Source organism: Homarus americanus, unplaced genomic scaffold (genome assembly GCF_018991925.1).
Source record: "Homarus americanus isolate GMGI-L3 unplaced genomic scaffold, GMGI_Hamer_2.0 scaffold29048, whole genome shotgun sequence".
In the NCBI taxonomy this organism is placed as follows: Eukaryota; Metazoa; Arthropoda; class Malacostraca; order Decapoda; family Nephropidae; genus Homarus; species Homarus americanus.
Genome location: NW_024752739.1, coordinates 677698 through 691581, shown reverse-complemented (window position 1 = coordinate 691581; position 13884 = coordinate 677698). Strand labels below are relative to the sequence as shown.

General features: G+C 41.0%; 1 protein-coding gene across 1 annotated transcript in view; it reads right to left on the bottom strand.

Moving 5' to 3' along the window:
* Positions 1 to 6983: 6983 nt before the first annotated feature.
* LOC121855179 (thrombospondin type-1 domain-containing protein 7B-like) overlaps positions 6984 to 13884 on the bottom strand; it is a 182746-nt gene continuing 175845 nt past the window's right edge. The window contains exons 20-26 of the mRNA XM_042350045.1: positions 12046 to 12194; positions 11658 to 11810; positions 11006 to 11099; positions 10459 to 10647; positions 10060 to 10266; positions 9316 to 9403; positions 6984 to 9140 (exon numbers count right to left, since the gene is read on the bottom strand). Of these exons, the coding sequence (XP_042205979.1) occupies positions 9065 to 9140; positions 9316 to 9403; positions 10060 to 10266; positions 10459 to 10647; positions 11006 to 11099; positions 11658 to 11810; positions 12046 to 12194 (956 nt within the window). The 3' untranslated portion in view covers positions 6984 to 9064. The remainder of the gene's footprint in view (positions 9141 to 9315; positions 9404 to 10059; positions 10267 to 10458; positions 10648 to 11005; positions 11100 to 11657; positions 11811 to 12045; positions 12195 to 13884) is intronic.

Below are 13884 nucleotides of genomic sequence, written 5' to 3'. Positions count from 1 at the left end.
TCGATAATCTACTTTCCCGAAAAGTAGAAAATCTATCTACTTTTCGGGAAAGTAGATAACCAACTTTCCCGGAAAGTAGATATTTCCCATTTTTTATGATACAAATTTCCCGTTTTCTATGATAATCTACTTCGCAAAATTAGGTAATATTTCCCCCAAAATTCGAAAATCTACTTCCCCGAAAAGTCGATAATCTACTTTCCCGAAAAGTAGAAAATCTATCTACTTTTCGGGAAAGTAGATAACCAACTTTCCCGGAAAGTAGATATTTCCCGTTTTTTATGATACAAATTTCCCGTTTTCTATGATAATCTACTTCGCAAAATTAGGTAATATTTCCCCCAAAATTCGAAAATCTACTTCCCCGAAAAGTCGAAAATCTACTTTCCCGAAAAGTAGAAAATCTATCTACTTTTCGGGAAAGTAGATTACCAACTTTCCCGGAAAGTAGATATTTCCCGTTTTTTATGATACAAATTTCCCGTTTTCTATGATAATCTACTTCGCAAAATTACGTAATGTTTCCCCCAAAATTCGAAAATCTACTTCCCCGAAAAGTCGATAATCTACTTTCCCGAAAAGTAGAAAATCTGTCTACTTTTCGGGAAAGTAGATAACCAACTTTCCCGGAAAGTAGATATTTCCCATTTTTTATGATACAAATTTCCCTTTTTCTATGATTAATACTAAAACTAATACTGATATTAATATTGTTGACCTGACTCACTTGTTAAACCTGACGAAAAATTGGATTCTGGAGAAAATAGTTTAGGCGTATGTAAGATTGTTTTTAAGATGGCATAGTGAATACCATAATTATCTGTTCGGATGGGATCGAGGAAACTAGCTGGTTTGTGTAAATAAACAAAGATCATCTATACTAGTTCTTTCCACTAACTGGTCGTGATAGTAAGACTATTATACCTCAAAGTCATGATAGCATCATATCTACAACAAATTCTAGCAGTCATATCCTGTACAAATATATATATACGAAATTAAAGGCCAAGTAATGGATACCCAGGAGATACCTTTTCTCTGTCGATTTGTTTCATAGATAAATTCCTGATTTCTTATAACTAATAACTGATTAACTTTAACTTTGGCAATGACAGGTAAGGGAGGTTGAGGTTCTAACATCTGCAGTATATACACAGATTGTCTTTGTATTACTGTATAGTATTTCGTCGTGTTGTTAGTTGACTATATCAACTAATCTGGCGTAAATTATGATAAAAAGAAGAATTCAGCAACTATACACCAATCACATGAATGCCCCACAAGAACAGTCTTCCATAGATTGAAAGTGAAATTCAGACTCGTGAAACCGAAGCATTTAAAGGCAGAACAATGCATCAGTGTTTACTGCTTCAGGTTCATGAGTCTGAATCTCGGGGATCATGGAACAGCAGGAGAGGTGATAGGATCTCTGTGGGTGACTGTACAGTACATATCAGATATTACATTAAGTGCAGAGAGAACTTTGGCCACTTTTGTATGTTAACCAACACTGGAGCAGGGTTCAGATATTACATTCAGGAGCCAGTGTATACACAATACTTGCCAGCAGTGCGTACCAGAGACGTGACCGACCACCCAAGCGACGAAAGAGCAGATCAGTAGCGAAGAGGATAAAAGTAAGAGAGAGAGAGAGAGTAATGTAGTTACTCCTTACAGCACCACTAACAAACGTTTACTGTAATGTAAATATTTTTCTGGGTAGACTAAAGAGTGTCTTAAGATTACCTAATTTATATATATAATTTTACCATTATCAGTTTACAAGTCTGACTCTCTCTCTCTCTTTCTCTCTCTCACTAAGAGCTTTGAAAGATTGGACTTTAACTTTATCCTCTTCACCACTGATCGGCTTGTTAGCCGCTTGGGCGACCGGTCACGTCTCTGTTACGCACTGTTTGCAAGTACTGGGCATGTGGCAAGCCTATTTTTGGTAGATGTGCCTCCCTTCCCAAAGGGGTGACCAGAAATCCCAAAATATCCAAGTTACGAAAATTTGGAGGCTACACGAGCAAACGTTCCATAAACCGTCAAGTCGCTGCAGCAGTTATCCCTATTTCCACTTACGTTTTCTATGATGTGCGGACTATCTCCACTTTCTCTCAAAAATTACACTCCCCAGTCTTCGAGCACTACTTCCCAGGTGGAGGAGGCTGCTGAAATCGAGTCTAGTATGGAAGGGTGATGTGTGTGACCATACCGTGAATTGACAAGTTGTACCTTAGACTTATTGGAAAAAGAAATAAACTTGGTACAGTACATGTGGTCTTTAAATACATTACTTACATTCATGCTCACAGGGCTTGACGAAACTGTCACAAGTTGAAGGTAGGCTGGGTCACTGAGATTCCGTCGACGAAGGAAGAACCCCCAGTGCTAGATATATGGCGTGCTTTTAACCTAGGGGTACAGGTACTGTACCTCATACAGAAAGTCTGTGGATTTCCACTGTTCCCCTTCCTTGACTAGGTCAAGCGATCTTCAGCGGAAGAAGATGAGGGTTACCACGCGTTCTTTCAGTTCGTGTGCGCGAGGTGTATGGTCCGGATCCGCTCTCACAATCATCTAGCGAATGATCAGGGGTATATTTGTCGACGTGCTGGGGCGGCCCGAGTCAGGCCACATGAAGAGTGACGTCCTCACATTTGCACGCAGTGCGTCCACTGGGCAGAGAGGGTGAAGACGACCAGAGACTGGATACTGGACGCAAACGGTGGTGATCCCTCATTTTTCGCCAAGGTTTGAGGAGATGGGGCGAGTGAGACTGCAGAACCGTCTTGTGTGAACACTCTTCAATTTGCGAAGCGAGTAAAGGCTACAGAAAATATGGGTAGCCTGAGATGTTCGAAGGCCCATAGCCAGGGCGATCAGAAATACTGTCTTGTGAAGGAGGTCCGTGGGAGAGGGATCGCCCATGTAATGGGAGGAGCAGAGAAAATCAAGAGTCTGTTGGATCGACCATGAAGGCTCTTCTCTTTTCTCGCCTGGGGGGAGATTGATGGTATAATAACCCTCTCTTGGCCAGCTGGAGGGACCCATTGGTCCAGCGCGATGCCACAGCCGTGGAATAATGGGTCGGCTAAGGCTGCGACATACCCTGATATCGTCGCAGTAGATCGCCCCAAGTCGTGTGCTAGACCCAAAATTCGATCACTGCCGTGTTGTGGAGGATCGATGGGCACGCAGCATATCCTCAGCTACTCGTGTGGAGAAGCATTCGATATACAGGGTGTGGAGAAACTTCACGCATGTAGCTGCAGGGATATTTCTAGTCGTCTTAGGAGTGGGTCCTCCAGGCACCTCCCTAGGACGAGCGGGTTGGGGGCACCACTTGAGGAGGTTTATGATCTCTGTAACTCCTCAGCTACTGACAAACCCTGAGGAGGACTTTCGTATTTGGAGGTGAGAACAGGTAGTTGAAGCCCCACCTGGCGGGTTGAGGTGTTGATTGTATGTAGAAGTCCGCGTGCTATATTGGGCTAATGAAATATATATGGATCCTCGTGTTTCGAAGCCGGATTTTGTAAAACGTTACTCTGACCACCTACGTGATACGGGTAGTCCCCATTAGAAGTTCAAGGCGCCTTAAGCTCGTTGAACAGGCTTTGTGTGAAATATAACAAAGTCTAGGATTGCTTTTAGTATCCTGGTGGTCCAGCGGTTAGCGTTCCCCGGTCACAGTCATGGGCTCGTGGGCCGTGGGTTCGAATCCTGGTGGGTTGAGGTGTTGATTGTATGTAGAAGTCCGCGTGCTATATTGGGCTAATGAAATATATATATATATATATATATATATATATATATATATGCAAGTATATCAATATAGGTGGGCGTGATCCAGGTGTATGCTGATAACCACAAGGAAAAAGAAAACACGAAGTTCCTAAGCGCTTTCGTGTAATTCACATCTTCAGGGAACTTCGTGTTTTCTTTTTCCTTGTAGTTATCAGCATATATATATATATATATATATATATCCACAAATGTCCTATAGTGCCACAAAGGTCATAAGGTCATATAGTGCCACAAATGACCTATAGTGCCATGAATGTCCTGTAGTGCCATAAATGTCAGTGCCACAAATGTCAGTGCCACATGTTCTATGGTGCCACAAAGATCATAAGGTCATATAGTGCCACAAATGTCCTATTGTGCCACAGTGACCTATAGTGCCATGAATGTCCTATAGTGCCACAAATGTTCTATGGTGCCACAAAGGTCCTATGGTGCCACAAAGGTCCTATGGTGCCACAAAGTTTCTATAGTGCCACATATTTCCTACAGTGCCAAGGAAGGATTTCATCAACCAAAGTCTTGAAGGATTAAGGAAAAGACGAGAAACTTTAAAACATTTAATTCATACCAGACAAGTTGTAGCTCTCTCACGCTACCCCTTCATGATGACCTTGAAGAAAGAATGAAAGAATGAAAGAAAGAAAGAAGAAGAAAGAGGAAAGAATGAAGGAGACGAAATAAGAAAGAATGAAGAAGAAAAAGAAAGAAAAAGAAAAGAAATAAGAAAGAAAAAGAAAGAAGAAATAAGAAAGAAAAAGAAAGAAGAAATAAGAAAAAAATAAGAAATAATAAGAAAAAAAGAAAGAAAGAAGAAGAAAAAGCAAGCAAGAAGAAAGAATGAAAAAGTCAATAAATGAGTAAAGAGGAAGAGAAGAGGAAAAAAAGGAGGAGGACGTAAAAGAAAAGTGAAGAGAATAAGAGTAAGATGCTGATAATGATGAAGAAGAAGAAAAAGAAAAGGAATTCAAATAATTAGTGATCAAAGGAAGAAGAAACTCCCTCTCGACGCTGGGAGAAGTGAACAATATATTGACAAGTACAGCTGATCAGGAGTCTCTATACAAACATTCAACTGAAACATGAGAAATATTGTAAATAAAAAAAAGTCGAAATAAAATAATAAATTGTTTCAGAGTAGAGGGTGAAATAGATGGTGATACCAACCATGACGAAGATGATAGATGGATAGAAAGAAAAATATACATGTTAATTGTTAGATATGTATTGGTAGATTGATAATTAAATGAATGGATAGATAGATGGATAGACAGATTAGGAGAAAGAGATTGATAGATAGACAGATTAGGAGAAAGAGATTGATAGATAGACAGATAGATTGACTGAAAGATAGATATATTATTAAATTAGATAGAGAGAAAGATAGATAGATAGATGACAAGCATTAAATAAATTTATTTATATATCACCTGTGGACATTTAATAGAACTCTATGGATAATTTCCTCCCTTACCAACAATTTATATTAATATACATTTGGCTCAGGTCAATTGTCTCGTGACCCTCAGCTCAACAGGTGACGAACAGAAGCCAAGTTACTCCTTATTAATTACAAACTTCTTAACAACATATAATACATCTCTCTTAACATTCATTTAGACACAACAGTAAAAAAAAAAACTATTATTTCATCTTCTTCCTCGTTAATGTGTTTGTGTTTTAAATTCCCACCAAGGTTATTGTCAGAGTTTGTTTTATTTTATACAGTATATAAACACGATACAAACTTCACAATGTAAGTTCAAGAAAATATTAAGGGATATGAGGAGGAGGTAAGCCCTTTAGCGTAGCTGGTGAAGCAAGACCATTTGCTGGCAGGGGGCGAACCTTAGTCTGGAAGATTGGTAGGGGGAGGGAAATGCCTGGCTTAGGTGATGGCTCACACTGGCATTGTTTACGAGTCATGGGGAAGGAGAAGTCGAGGGCTCCTTAATAGATTCCTCTTAGTGGATTTCCCTTAGTGACTCCCCGAGTGAACTCCCTTTAGAGACGTTATTTAAGCATTCAGTGTGAGGTAATAACTTGGATATGCTTGAACATCATTTATATTTACAGTGACGTCATTAGTTGTGTGGCATCATGATATTTATAGCGACGTCAATGATATCTGTACCGTAACGTCGTGGGTTGTACTCAATAATTTGATAAATATAGTGAGGAGTGAAAAAATGCTTCATAATTTCATGTAGAGCAGTCACCAAGGACATAAGTGCACATCTTCAACAAGTTTTCGAAGGATATTGATTTACAGGTATCGTTCCTTTTTCTCGTGGCGTTGGAACCGAAAGCTTTACATTATATAAGTAGAGACGGTCTGGCATGATGGAGGACTCAATCAGCTCGTGGGTTCACAGTCTTACTAACTATAAGGGGGGTTAGAGTTACCATGATACTGTTTGTTCTTAGACCCATAGATTCACCAACACAGGCGCACACCCACACACACACACCCCCACACCCACATTCACACACACACGGATAAAAAACAGTATCGTGTCAACTTTGAGCCTCTCAACTGTAATCTTAACTCATTCTCTCAGGGTAGGTCATACACCCCGGGCTCAACCTGGGGTCCTGGTCTGTCCTATGAGACATTTTGAGGAGTTTAAACAGACCTCAATAATTATGCAATTGTGAAGGAAACTGTGAAGGAAGTGATCAGTCTCCTGGAAAAGATGTCATTCTAACCCACCGTGTGCACTGGTACCAACACTCTCTGGCCCCCAGCTGGGTGTCAACACTATTACATGAAATTATCAAGTTACTGGAAGAGATATCAGTAACAATATTTTTACAAGTAATTATTTTGAGGACAAGCTGAAAGAGATACTAAAGTTGGTTGTGAGACATCATCACAACAATTCCCTTACTTGTGATCATAACATTCAGTATTTACAGTAATGTGTTTTCAGTGAGGTACAATTGTACTTCATAAGTCTTCCTTGGGGTTGATCTATGTGTACTTCGGATGTACTCAAAAAAGTCTTTCTCTGCTAGATGTGGTTGACCTCCGTGGGCAACGTGTGTGTTAGTCTGTGCTTAGAAAGGTCGTGACTTCTGGGGGGGTGTCATGTCATCTACAGTTAATGGCCCTGAGGAACCAACTATGATGTCAGCAGAGGAACCGAGAAGTGTGTGTGGGGAGGGGTACCTTGTGTGTGGTGGCAAGGGGATCATGTTGTATGGCGCCCAGTATGTTTGGCGCCTGGTGTGTACGTGGGGGGAGGAGGGGGGGAGGTTGTCTTTGTATGGCACCTGGTGTGTGTGGAGGGGGGGTTGTGCTTGTTTGGTGCCTGGAGTGTGTGTGGCAGTTCTCGTGGACGTGTTTTTGTGTTTATCTGGAAACTCTTTCCTCTCTCAAAATGATAAGAAGTACAAAGACGAACGAACGAACGAACGAACGAACGAACGAACGAGAGAGAGAGAGAGAGAGACCAGAAATATGAACAGAATGTAAGGAAAGGGAAGACACTGGTAATGAACTGTATTTAACAAAGGCTATTGAAAATAAAGAACTATATCAAGATGATAAACTTTCACTGAGAGACATAAAACGATATGTATAAAGTTGTGTATATACTTGTAAGTCTTCAGTATAATCAGGACAAAACATCCTGTTGCCTCCCTTTTTCTTGCAAGATTATGCTATGTACACATATACATACATATACATACATACATACACACATGCACACACACACATAATTCACACACATGTGCACAGTACATTGTATTTTACTTCTCTATCTCTCTTGATTCTTCCCCTCTTTCTATCTTGTCTCAGTTTTCTCCCCTTACCCCCACAAAGCTAAGACGACGACACAAGACAATCACAGTAGCATAACTCACAAAGCGACTGTAGTAACACGAACCTGGGATAAGAATATCAAATGACTGACACTTATGTACACAGTCTAGGTCATACATGGACAGCTGACCCGCTCACTCCTGGCTGATGACCACTCAGCCCTCACATAACACTATTATTGTATGAAAGTTGATTAATATACAGGATGACGAAACCACCAGCTGGTGATGAGCAACACAAGAATATTATGGAGGGTTGAATACCTTATCTGCTTCACACATCAACACTTGAATTAAATGATCCATATATTGTTAATTGTACAGTACTTTCATGTCGTGCACTTGAGAACATGTTGTTTACCTTGGTATAGCGTGGTGAGATAAAATGACTAATACTCTTCTCCTCGATAAACAAATCTCTTATTTTAGGATTAACGATTTGCATTAGAGATAAAATCCTTGATGTTACTGTCAGTCAACACGAATTTATATTTACCCCTAAAATAACTCCCCTTGTACCTGCCTCCCATTGTTTTAAATAATAGATTCTTTTTCTTCTTAAATATGACGATGTTTTCTTTATAATATACTATTTACTGTATAGATACAACACCAAATGACACGAGGAAGCATAAATTGTTTTTTTTTTCACTTATAGTATTCCTTCTTTGCGTATATCTGCCTTTGTCTGTTTGTCTGCCACGGTCTACTACGAAGCCCAAGAGAAGAGAGCACTGAAAGATACGAGTCCCACAAGAAGCAACTTGAACGAGTCTCTACAGTAAGAGGGAGTCGAGCCACTACACCACCGTGGCCACACTCTTGCCCACACAAGGAACAGGCATTGGAAATTAAAAGCATTCTGGACCGATGTACAACGCTTTTGCGTCGGTCAAGACCGATAAAACACTCTCTCGAAGGTCTGTCTGGATTGATATACAACACTTGAGATGGTCTACACCAATTGAGAACACTCGTGAGTCAGATTGCAGAGGTGTGCAACATTCTTGGGTCGGTCTGGACCTATATACAACAATTGCGACGACCTGGACCAATATAAAACACTTATGTGCCGGTCTCGACCGATATTCAATACTTGCAATAGTTTGGACCAATATGTAACAGTCTTCGCTCGGTCTTGATCGACATCCCAACACGATTGAAGAACGTCTGGACCGTTACTCAACACTTGCGACAGATCTAGACCAACAAAAACACTCTTGGGTTGGTCCAAACTGATATAAAACACTCGTGTTTCGGTCATGACCAATATACAACAGTTGTGATTCGGTCTGGACCGATTTTCAATACTTGAGGTTCAGTCTCAAACGATATACAACACTTTCGTGGGTCTCCGGAGGGGCCTTATTAACGGAAGAACCCAGAACTCGGCTGCTGATGGAAGTGACGGCATCCTTCTTCGGTCTCACACAGGCCGATGACGAAGATTCTTCTGCCGTCTAAGTGTCAGGGGCGTCGTCGTCTGCTCACGAGGACTTTGGCTGTAAACACAAAGAAATCAGAACACTCACCACCAAATTTGCACGAGATGTTAAAAATTGGAAAATTATTTACAAGCAGATAAATACTACACGTTGTACCAGAAACTAACATACACCTGTAATAGCTGGAGGTGCACCCTGAGGCATGGGGTGGCACTAAGAGCAGGTCACTTACCACAGGAGGTACATGGAGATGACAACGAACACGACGAAGGCGCTGCCAACGGCCACCATGGCAAACATCCACACGTTGATATCTTCTGCTGATGGAAGCCGCAAGGAAAGCAAAAATATATATTAAAACCCAAAGACGTTAAAATACGATCCAGTTGCATCTTAAAGAGACTGAGGCTACATTAGTTACTCAAACCTGTTACCGAGAGACAGGGAAATATATAAACAATCTAAAGAGCAATAACTCCTTGGGTCCAGATTCTCACAAGTTTATAAATTAAATATTCCTCGTAACTGGAGACACAAAATCCAATTGACTTAAGACGCTTAGTTAGATAAACTTTCAACTAGCAAAAATTATGAAGTAAAATCAAAGTACAGAAATCTTCATGAACTTCGATCCAAGCTGGTCAGGAAATTTGATCTCACTAAGGGATTATTGTCACCTAACCAAACTTATGGAGAGATTCACTTAGCATTGTGTTTCCTTTGTACGAGTATGAGATAATCATATACGTATCAGGTCAATACATAAATGACTTGGTTAAGAAGGTTTTTGAGATATATTATCTTATCTAGGTTAAGGGAACATCTTTATGACAATGTACACATAGGAATATATTCTTACTTCAGTGAATTGTAATTTTGTACTTCTCTTATTTACATTGATGTTCTTAATAATTACATTACTAAGAGATAGAGGCTACACTCTCACACTAGCAGGTACTTGGTGTCAGACACTCACCTGGCAGGTACTTGGCCCCAGAGAGAGGTTGGGGCAGGGGGAAGGTGAGGTTGCGGGCAGGGATGCAGCTGGTGAGACGGAACCGCTGTTTCTCCGAGTACAGCGGCCGCAGACCCGGACGGCAGACACAAGCACCGACGGCAGAGCAGAGCGACCCCCGCACCGAGCACTCTGGTACACACGGCCTGGGTTCCCCCTCACAACCACCTGCCGATACAGAAGTTATGAGTGACGTTTCTTTGCCTGTCTGTCTGTCTATCATTTTCGTCGTCTGTTTACCATCTCTGAGTCTATTTTTGTATCAATAAAAATAACTATCATCTATCTATCTGACTTCAAATCTTTGTCTAACTGCTTGTCAACACCAGTCATCAGGAGACAGTCACACATGGGACTCACCCGTCACCAGCAGACCGTCACTACGGACACACTGGATGGTGTCGTTGTGGACCTCCCAGCTGAAGTTGAAACAAGGACCTGCCAGACACGGCCTCGTCTCCCACAGCGGCCCAGGGCACGAATTCCTTCCTTCCCTTCCCTCAGTCGACCCCTCCGTCAACACCGCCCGTGACCTCGCCTGAGTCCCGCCTGGAAAAAAAAATTATATTCTTACTCATAGTCAAGGGTGATTATTTTTCACTGGTATAGCCTGGGTAAAATTAACTACAACTTAAATGAAGGTTGTAATAGTCTCAGTATGTAATTAAACATTAGATCTGAAGTACTTTGAGGAAAATGAGTTAAAAAGTCTCGGTAAAAGATTTGTATGAATTACTCGACAAGTAATCTGAAATGAAATGAGACCATCTAGGAAAAAAAATGTAAGTAAAATTCAGAGTAAACTGTCCCTTGGATTTCATAATGAGTTCCTTTAGCTTTAGTACCCCCAGGAAAAGAGAGTCTAGGTCAAGGAGACCCTTGGGTTAAATGGGGGGTGAGATTGTACCTTGGTGGCCTCTGGAACAGTCTCGGTGACAGTGTGACCAGGAGGCCCACTCTGTCAGCTCACAGTCGCCCTCACACGGCACGTAACACCCATCCTGCCAGGTGAGAGAAGAACGGGTCACTAAGGAAACTATTCTCTATGTCATACTGTATAACACTGTTTCCTACACGTGGTAACCCGGAGCATTTGTTGAAATCTTTTATTTTTCTTAAAATATGTCTCTAAACTCTTACTGTATAGGGAATTATTTTCTATCTTTACAACACAAACGTGTTGACATTGATGAAGGAAAAAAAAATTCTGAAGCATTAATTATGATAAACAAACAGTTTTTGCTTCACACAAACAGTTTTCAGTTTAGCTTCTAAAAATTGTTCATTTTTAAGTATTCTAATCGTAAAGAAAGTCAGATTAATTCAACATTCCGGTAGTGTAGCCCCAAAGGCGCTGAATAACTTGTAAAGCTAACCAAATAAATATTTGGGTACAGAAACTACAATACGAGTGAAACTAAGTTGTTACTCATTCCTACACATTCATTTTTCCCGATAGACTTAACCAACATACGACATGACTGTTACAATGTGCTTCATGACAAGTTGCTGCTGGTGTTGCGTTCGTTCCCATGATAATTTCCTCCTAGTAGACTCACCCTGGTGTTGAGGTCAAGGGCTCTGGCTAAGTAGGGCCAGGTGTGGCCTCCGACGTGGACGAGTGCCAGACATAGATGAGGGTCGACGGTCTGTCCGCCAGGACCAACACACGACACTTTCCTCTCCACGAACCCATGGCCGCAGCTCCCACCCTGAGAGAGTGATGGCGTTTTACACCACAGTACAGATTATATTTCAAATGCACACTCTCTTCTGTATATCACGTACAGTATTAATTGAAATTGTTGATGTGATATGCAATACAGTGTATTTGCTTAATTTATAGAATTCCGTATACTGTACGTGTTTACCTGGAACACTGAGTTTCAGGTGTTAACGGCTATGTGACCAGCTGTCTACCTACTTGGAGGTGGTACTGTGACCTACCTGTAGATGACACTGAGACCAAGGGCCTCGCTCCCAGGTGTAGCAGGGAATGGCTGGGCATGGACGCGTCTGCTGCAGTAGGGCGGGGCACGGGCGTCCACACTCACTTGGATTCACCGACAGAAATCGACGTCTGGTCATCTCTCCAGCTGTTAGGGAAAAACTTTATTCAGTTGGCTGGTTTAGAGAGAATCAATCAATCTCTCTCTCTCTCTCTCTCTCTCTCTCTCTCTCTCTCTCTCTCGTATTCTATCCCTGCTTTCTCACAGTCTGAGATGATGGAGTCAAAGGTCACTGGTGACCGTAAAAAATTCCTGTTAATTTCTGACACCATACATCATTTTAAACCTTGGAACCTGTAGATTAAGAAAACATATGGTGTAATTTTTTTTTTTATGGGATTTAAGGTCGTATGTGTCCACAGAAGTAAGCGAGGAAAAAAAATCGCTCGAGCGGCATGACGCACCGAGTGTCTATGGTGATAAAAGATGAAATACTACCATTTGTGTTTTAAAATTAATTTCATTACATAAAATATCAAAATCATAAAGATTACAAAAGAACAAAACACCATGAGCTCTCTACAGCTATTGTCAGCCGTTAATATGCTGATGTACAGAAGCTGCACAATGTTATTGCTGATTGCAATCCACTTTGTCAGGACTATAATGCTCTTTTAAACTTGGTAACTGGAGCTGTAATGCCAGAAAATGTCAAGCATGACATTCTATGTGCATATGAAGTTGGAAGACAAAGTTATGAAAATTTTGTCAATCAACGCATTGTTGGTCCAGTAAGCATCTGGGAAAAGATGTTGAAGGTTAATTTTCTGTCATGGAAAGTAGCAAACAAGACTTCAACCATCAAATTACCTTCACAAGTTATAGAACTTAAGGAAGACAGATCTTTGTTTGGTAGACTGCTAATAATTGTAAGATCCCGTGATGAAATCAATCTACAAGAGATTGGCGAATTCAAATGTCTGCCAAGATCTCTCTTCTGCCCAGATGGGTCTGCCCTTGTTTGCCAAGACAAAAGCAAGCTCATGGGTCTCCTTGAAGCAGCTCCAAACAGTGAGGAGTCTACTGATGTTCAAAGCATAGTAGATCCACAAAAAGAACTATGTCATAAGACTCTCATCATCGATGGCATGGCATTAGTTCACGAACTGTCAACTTTGTCTATAAAAAAAGTGCAGAGTTTGCAGACCATTTCATCAAAACATTATCAGCTAGGGCAAAAAGTTATGCTGCTTTGCACTTTGGTCTTATGACGTAGGCCACTCGCTAAAACAAAAAGCAAGAAACCGACGCTATGGCAAGGAAGCAAATACATACAGCTATGAAATCACAGATTCAACACAGATTAAAGTCTCACTCAAGAAGTTACTCAGCAACAAGCCAAAATCATCATTGACTAACTATCTAGGAAACAAAGCATTGCTTCTGTTCCACTCAAACAAAACCTCTTTTGTGCCATCAACAAAGAACGGTGTTCAGTCAAATGGTGAAAATATTGAACAATTGAAAAGCAACCATGAGGAAGCAGATGCTCTGCTCATCATTCATGCCATAGTATATGCATCACAGAAAGGCAGCACTGTGTATATCATATCACCAGACACTGGTGTGTTTGTTCTAGACATATCAAAGCAGCCTCGACTTGGAGAAAATGCAAGTATTATAACAGGAACTGGTGAGAGACGACACAATGTTTCTTTCAAATCCATATATGATGCTATTGGGCCAGACATTGCAGAGAGCCTGCCAGGTTTCCATGCCTTCACAGGATCTGACTGCACAGGAAAATTTGCGGGCAAAGGAAAGAAAATATATTGGA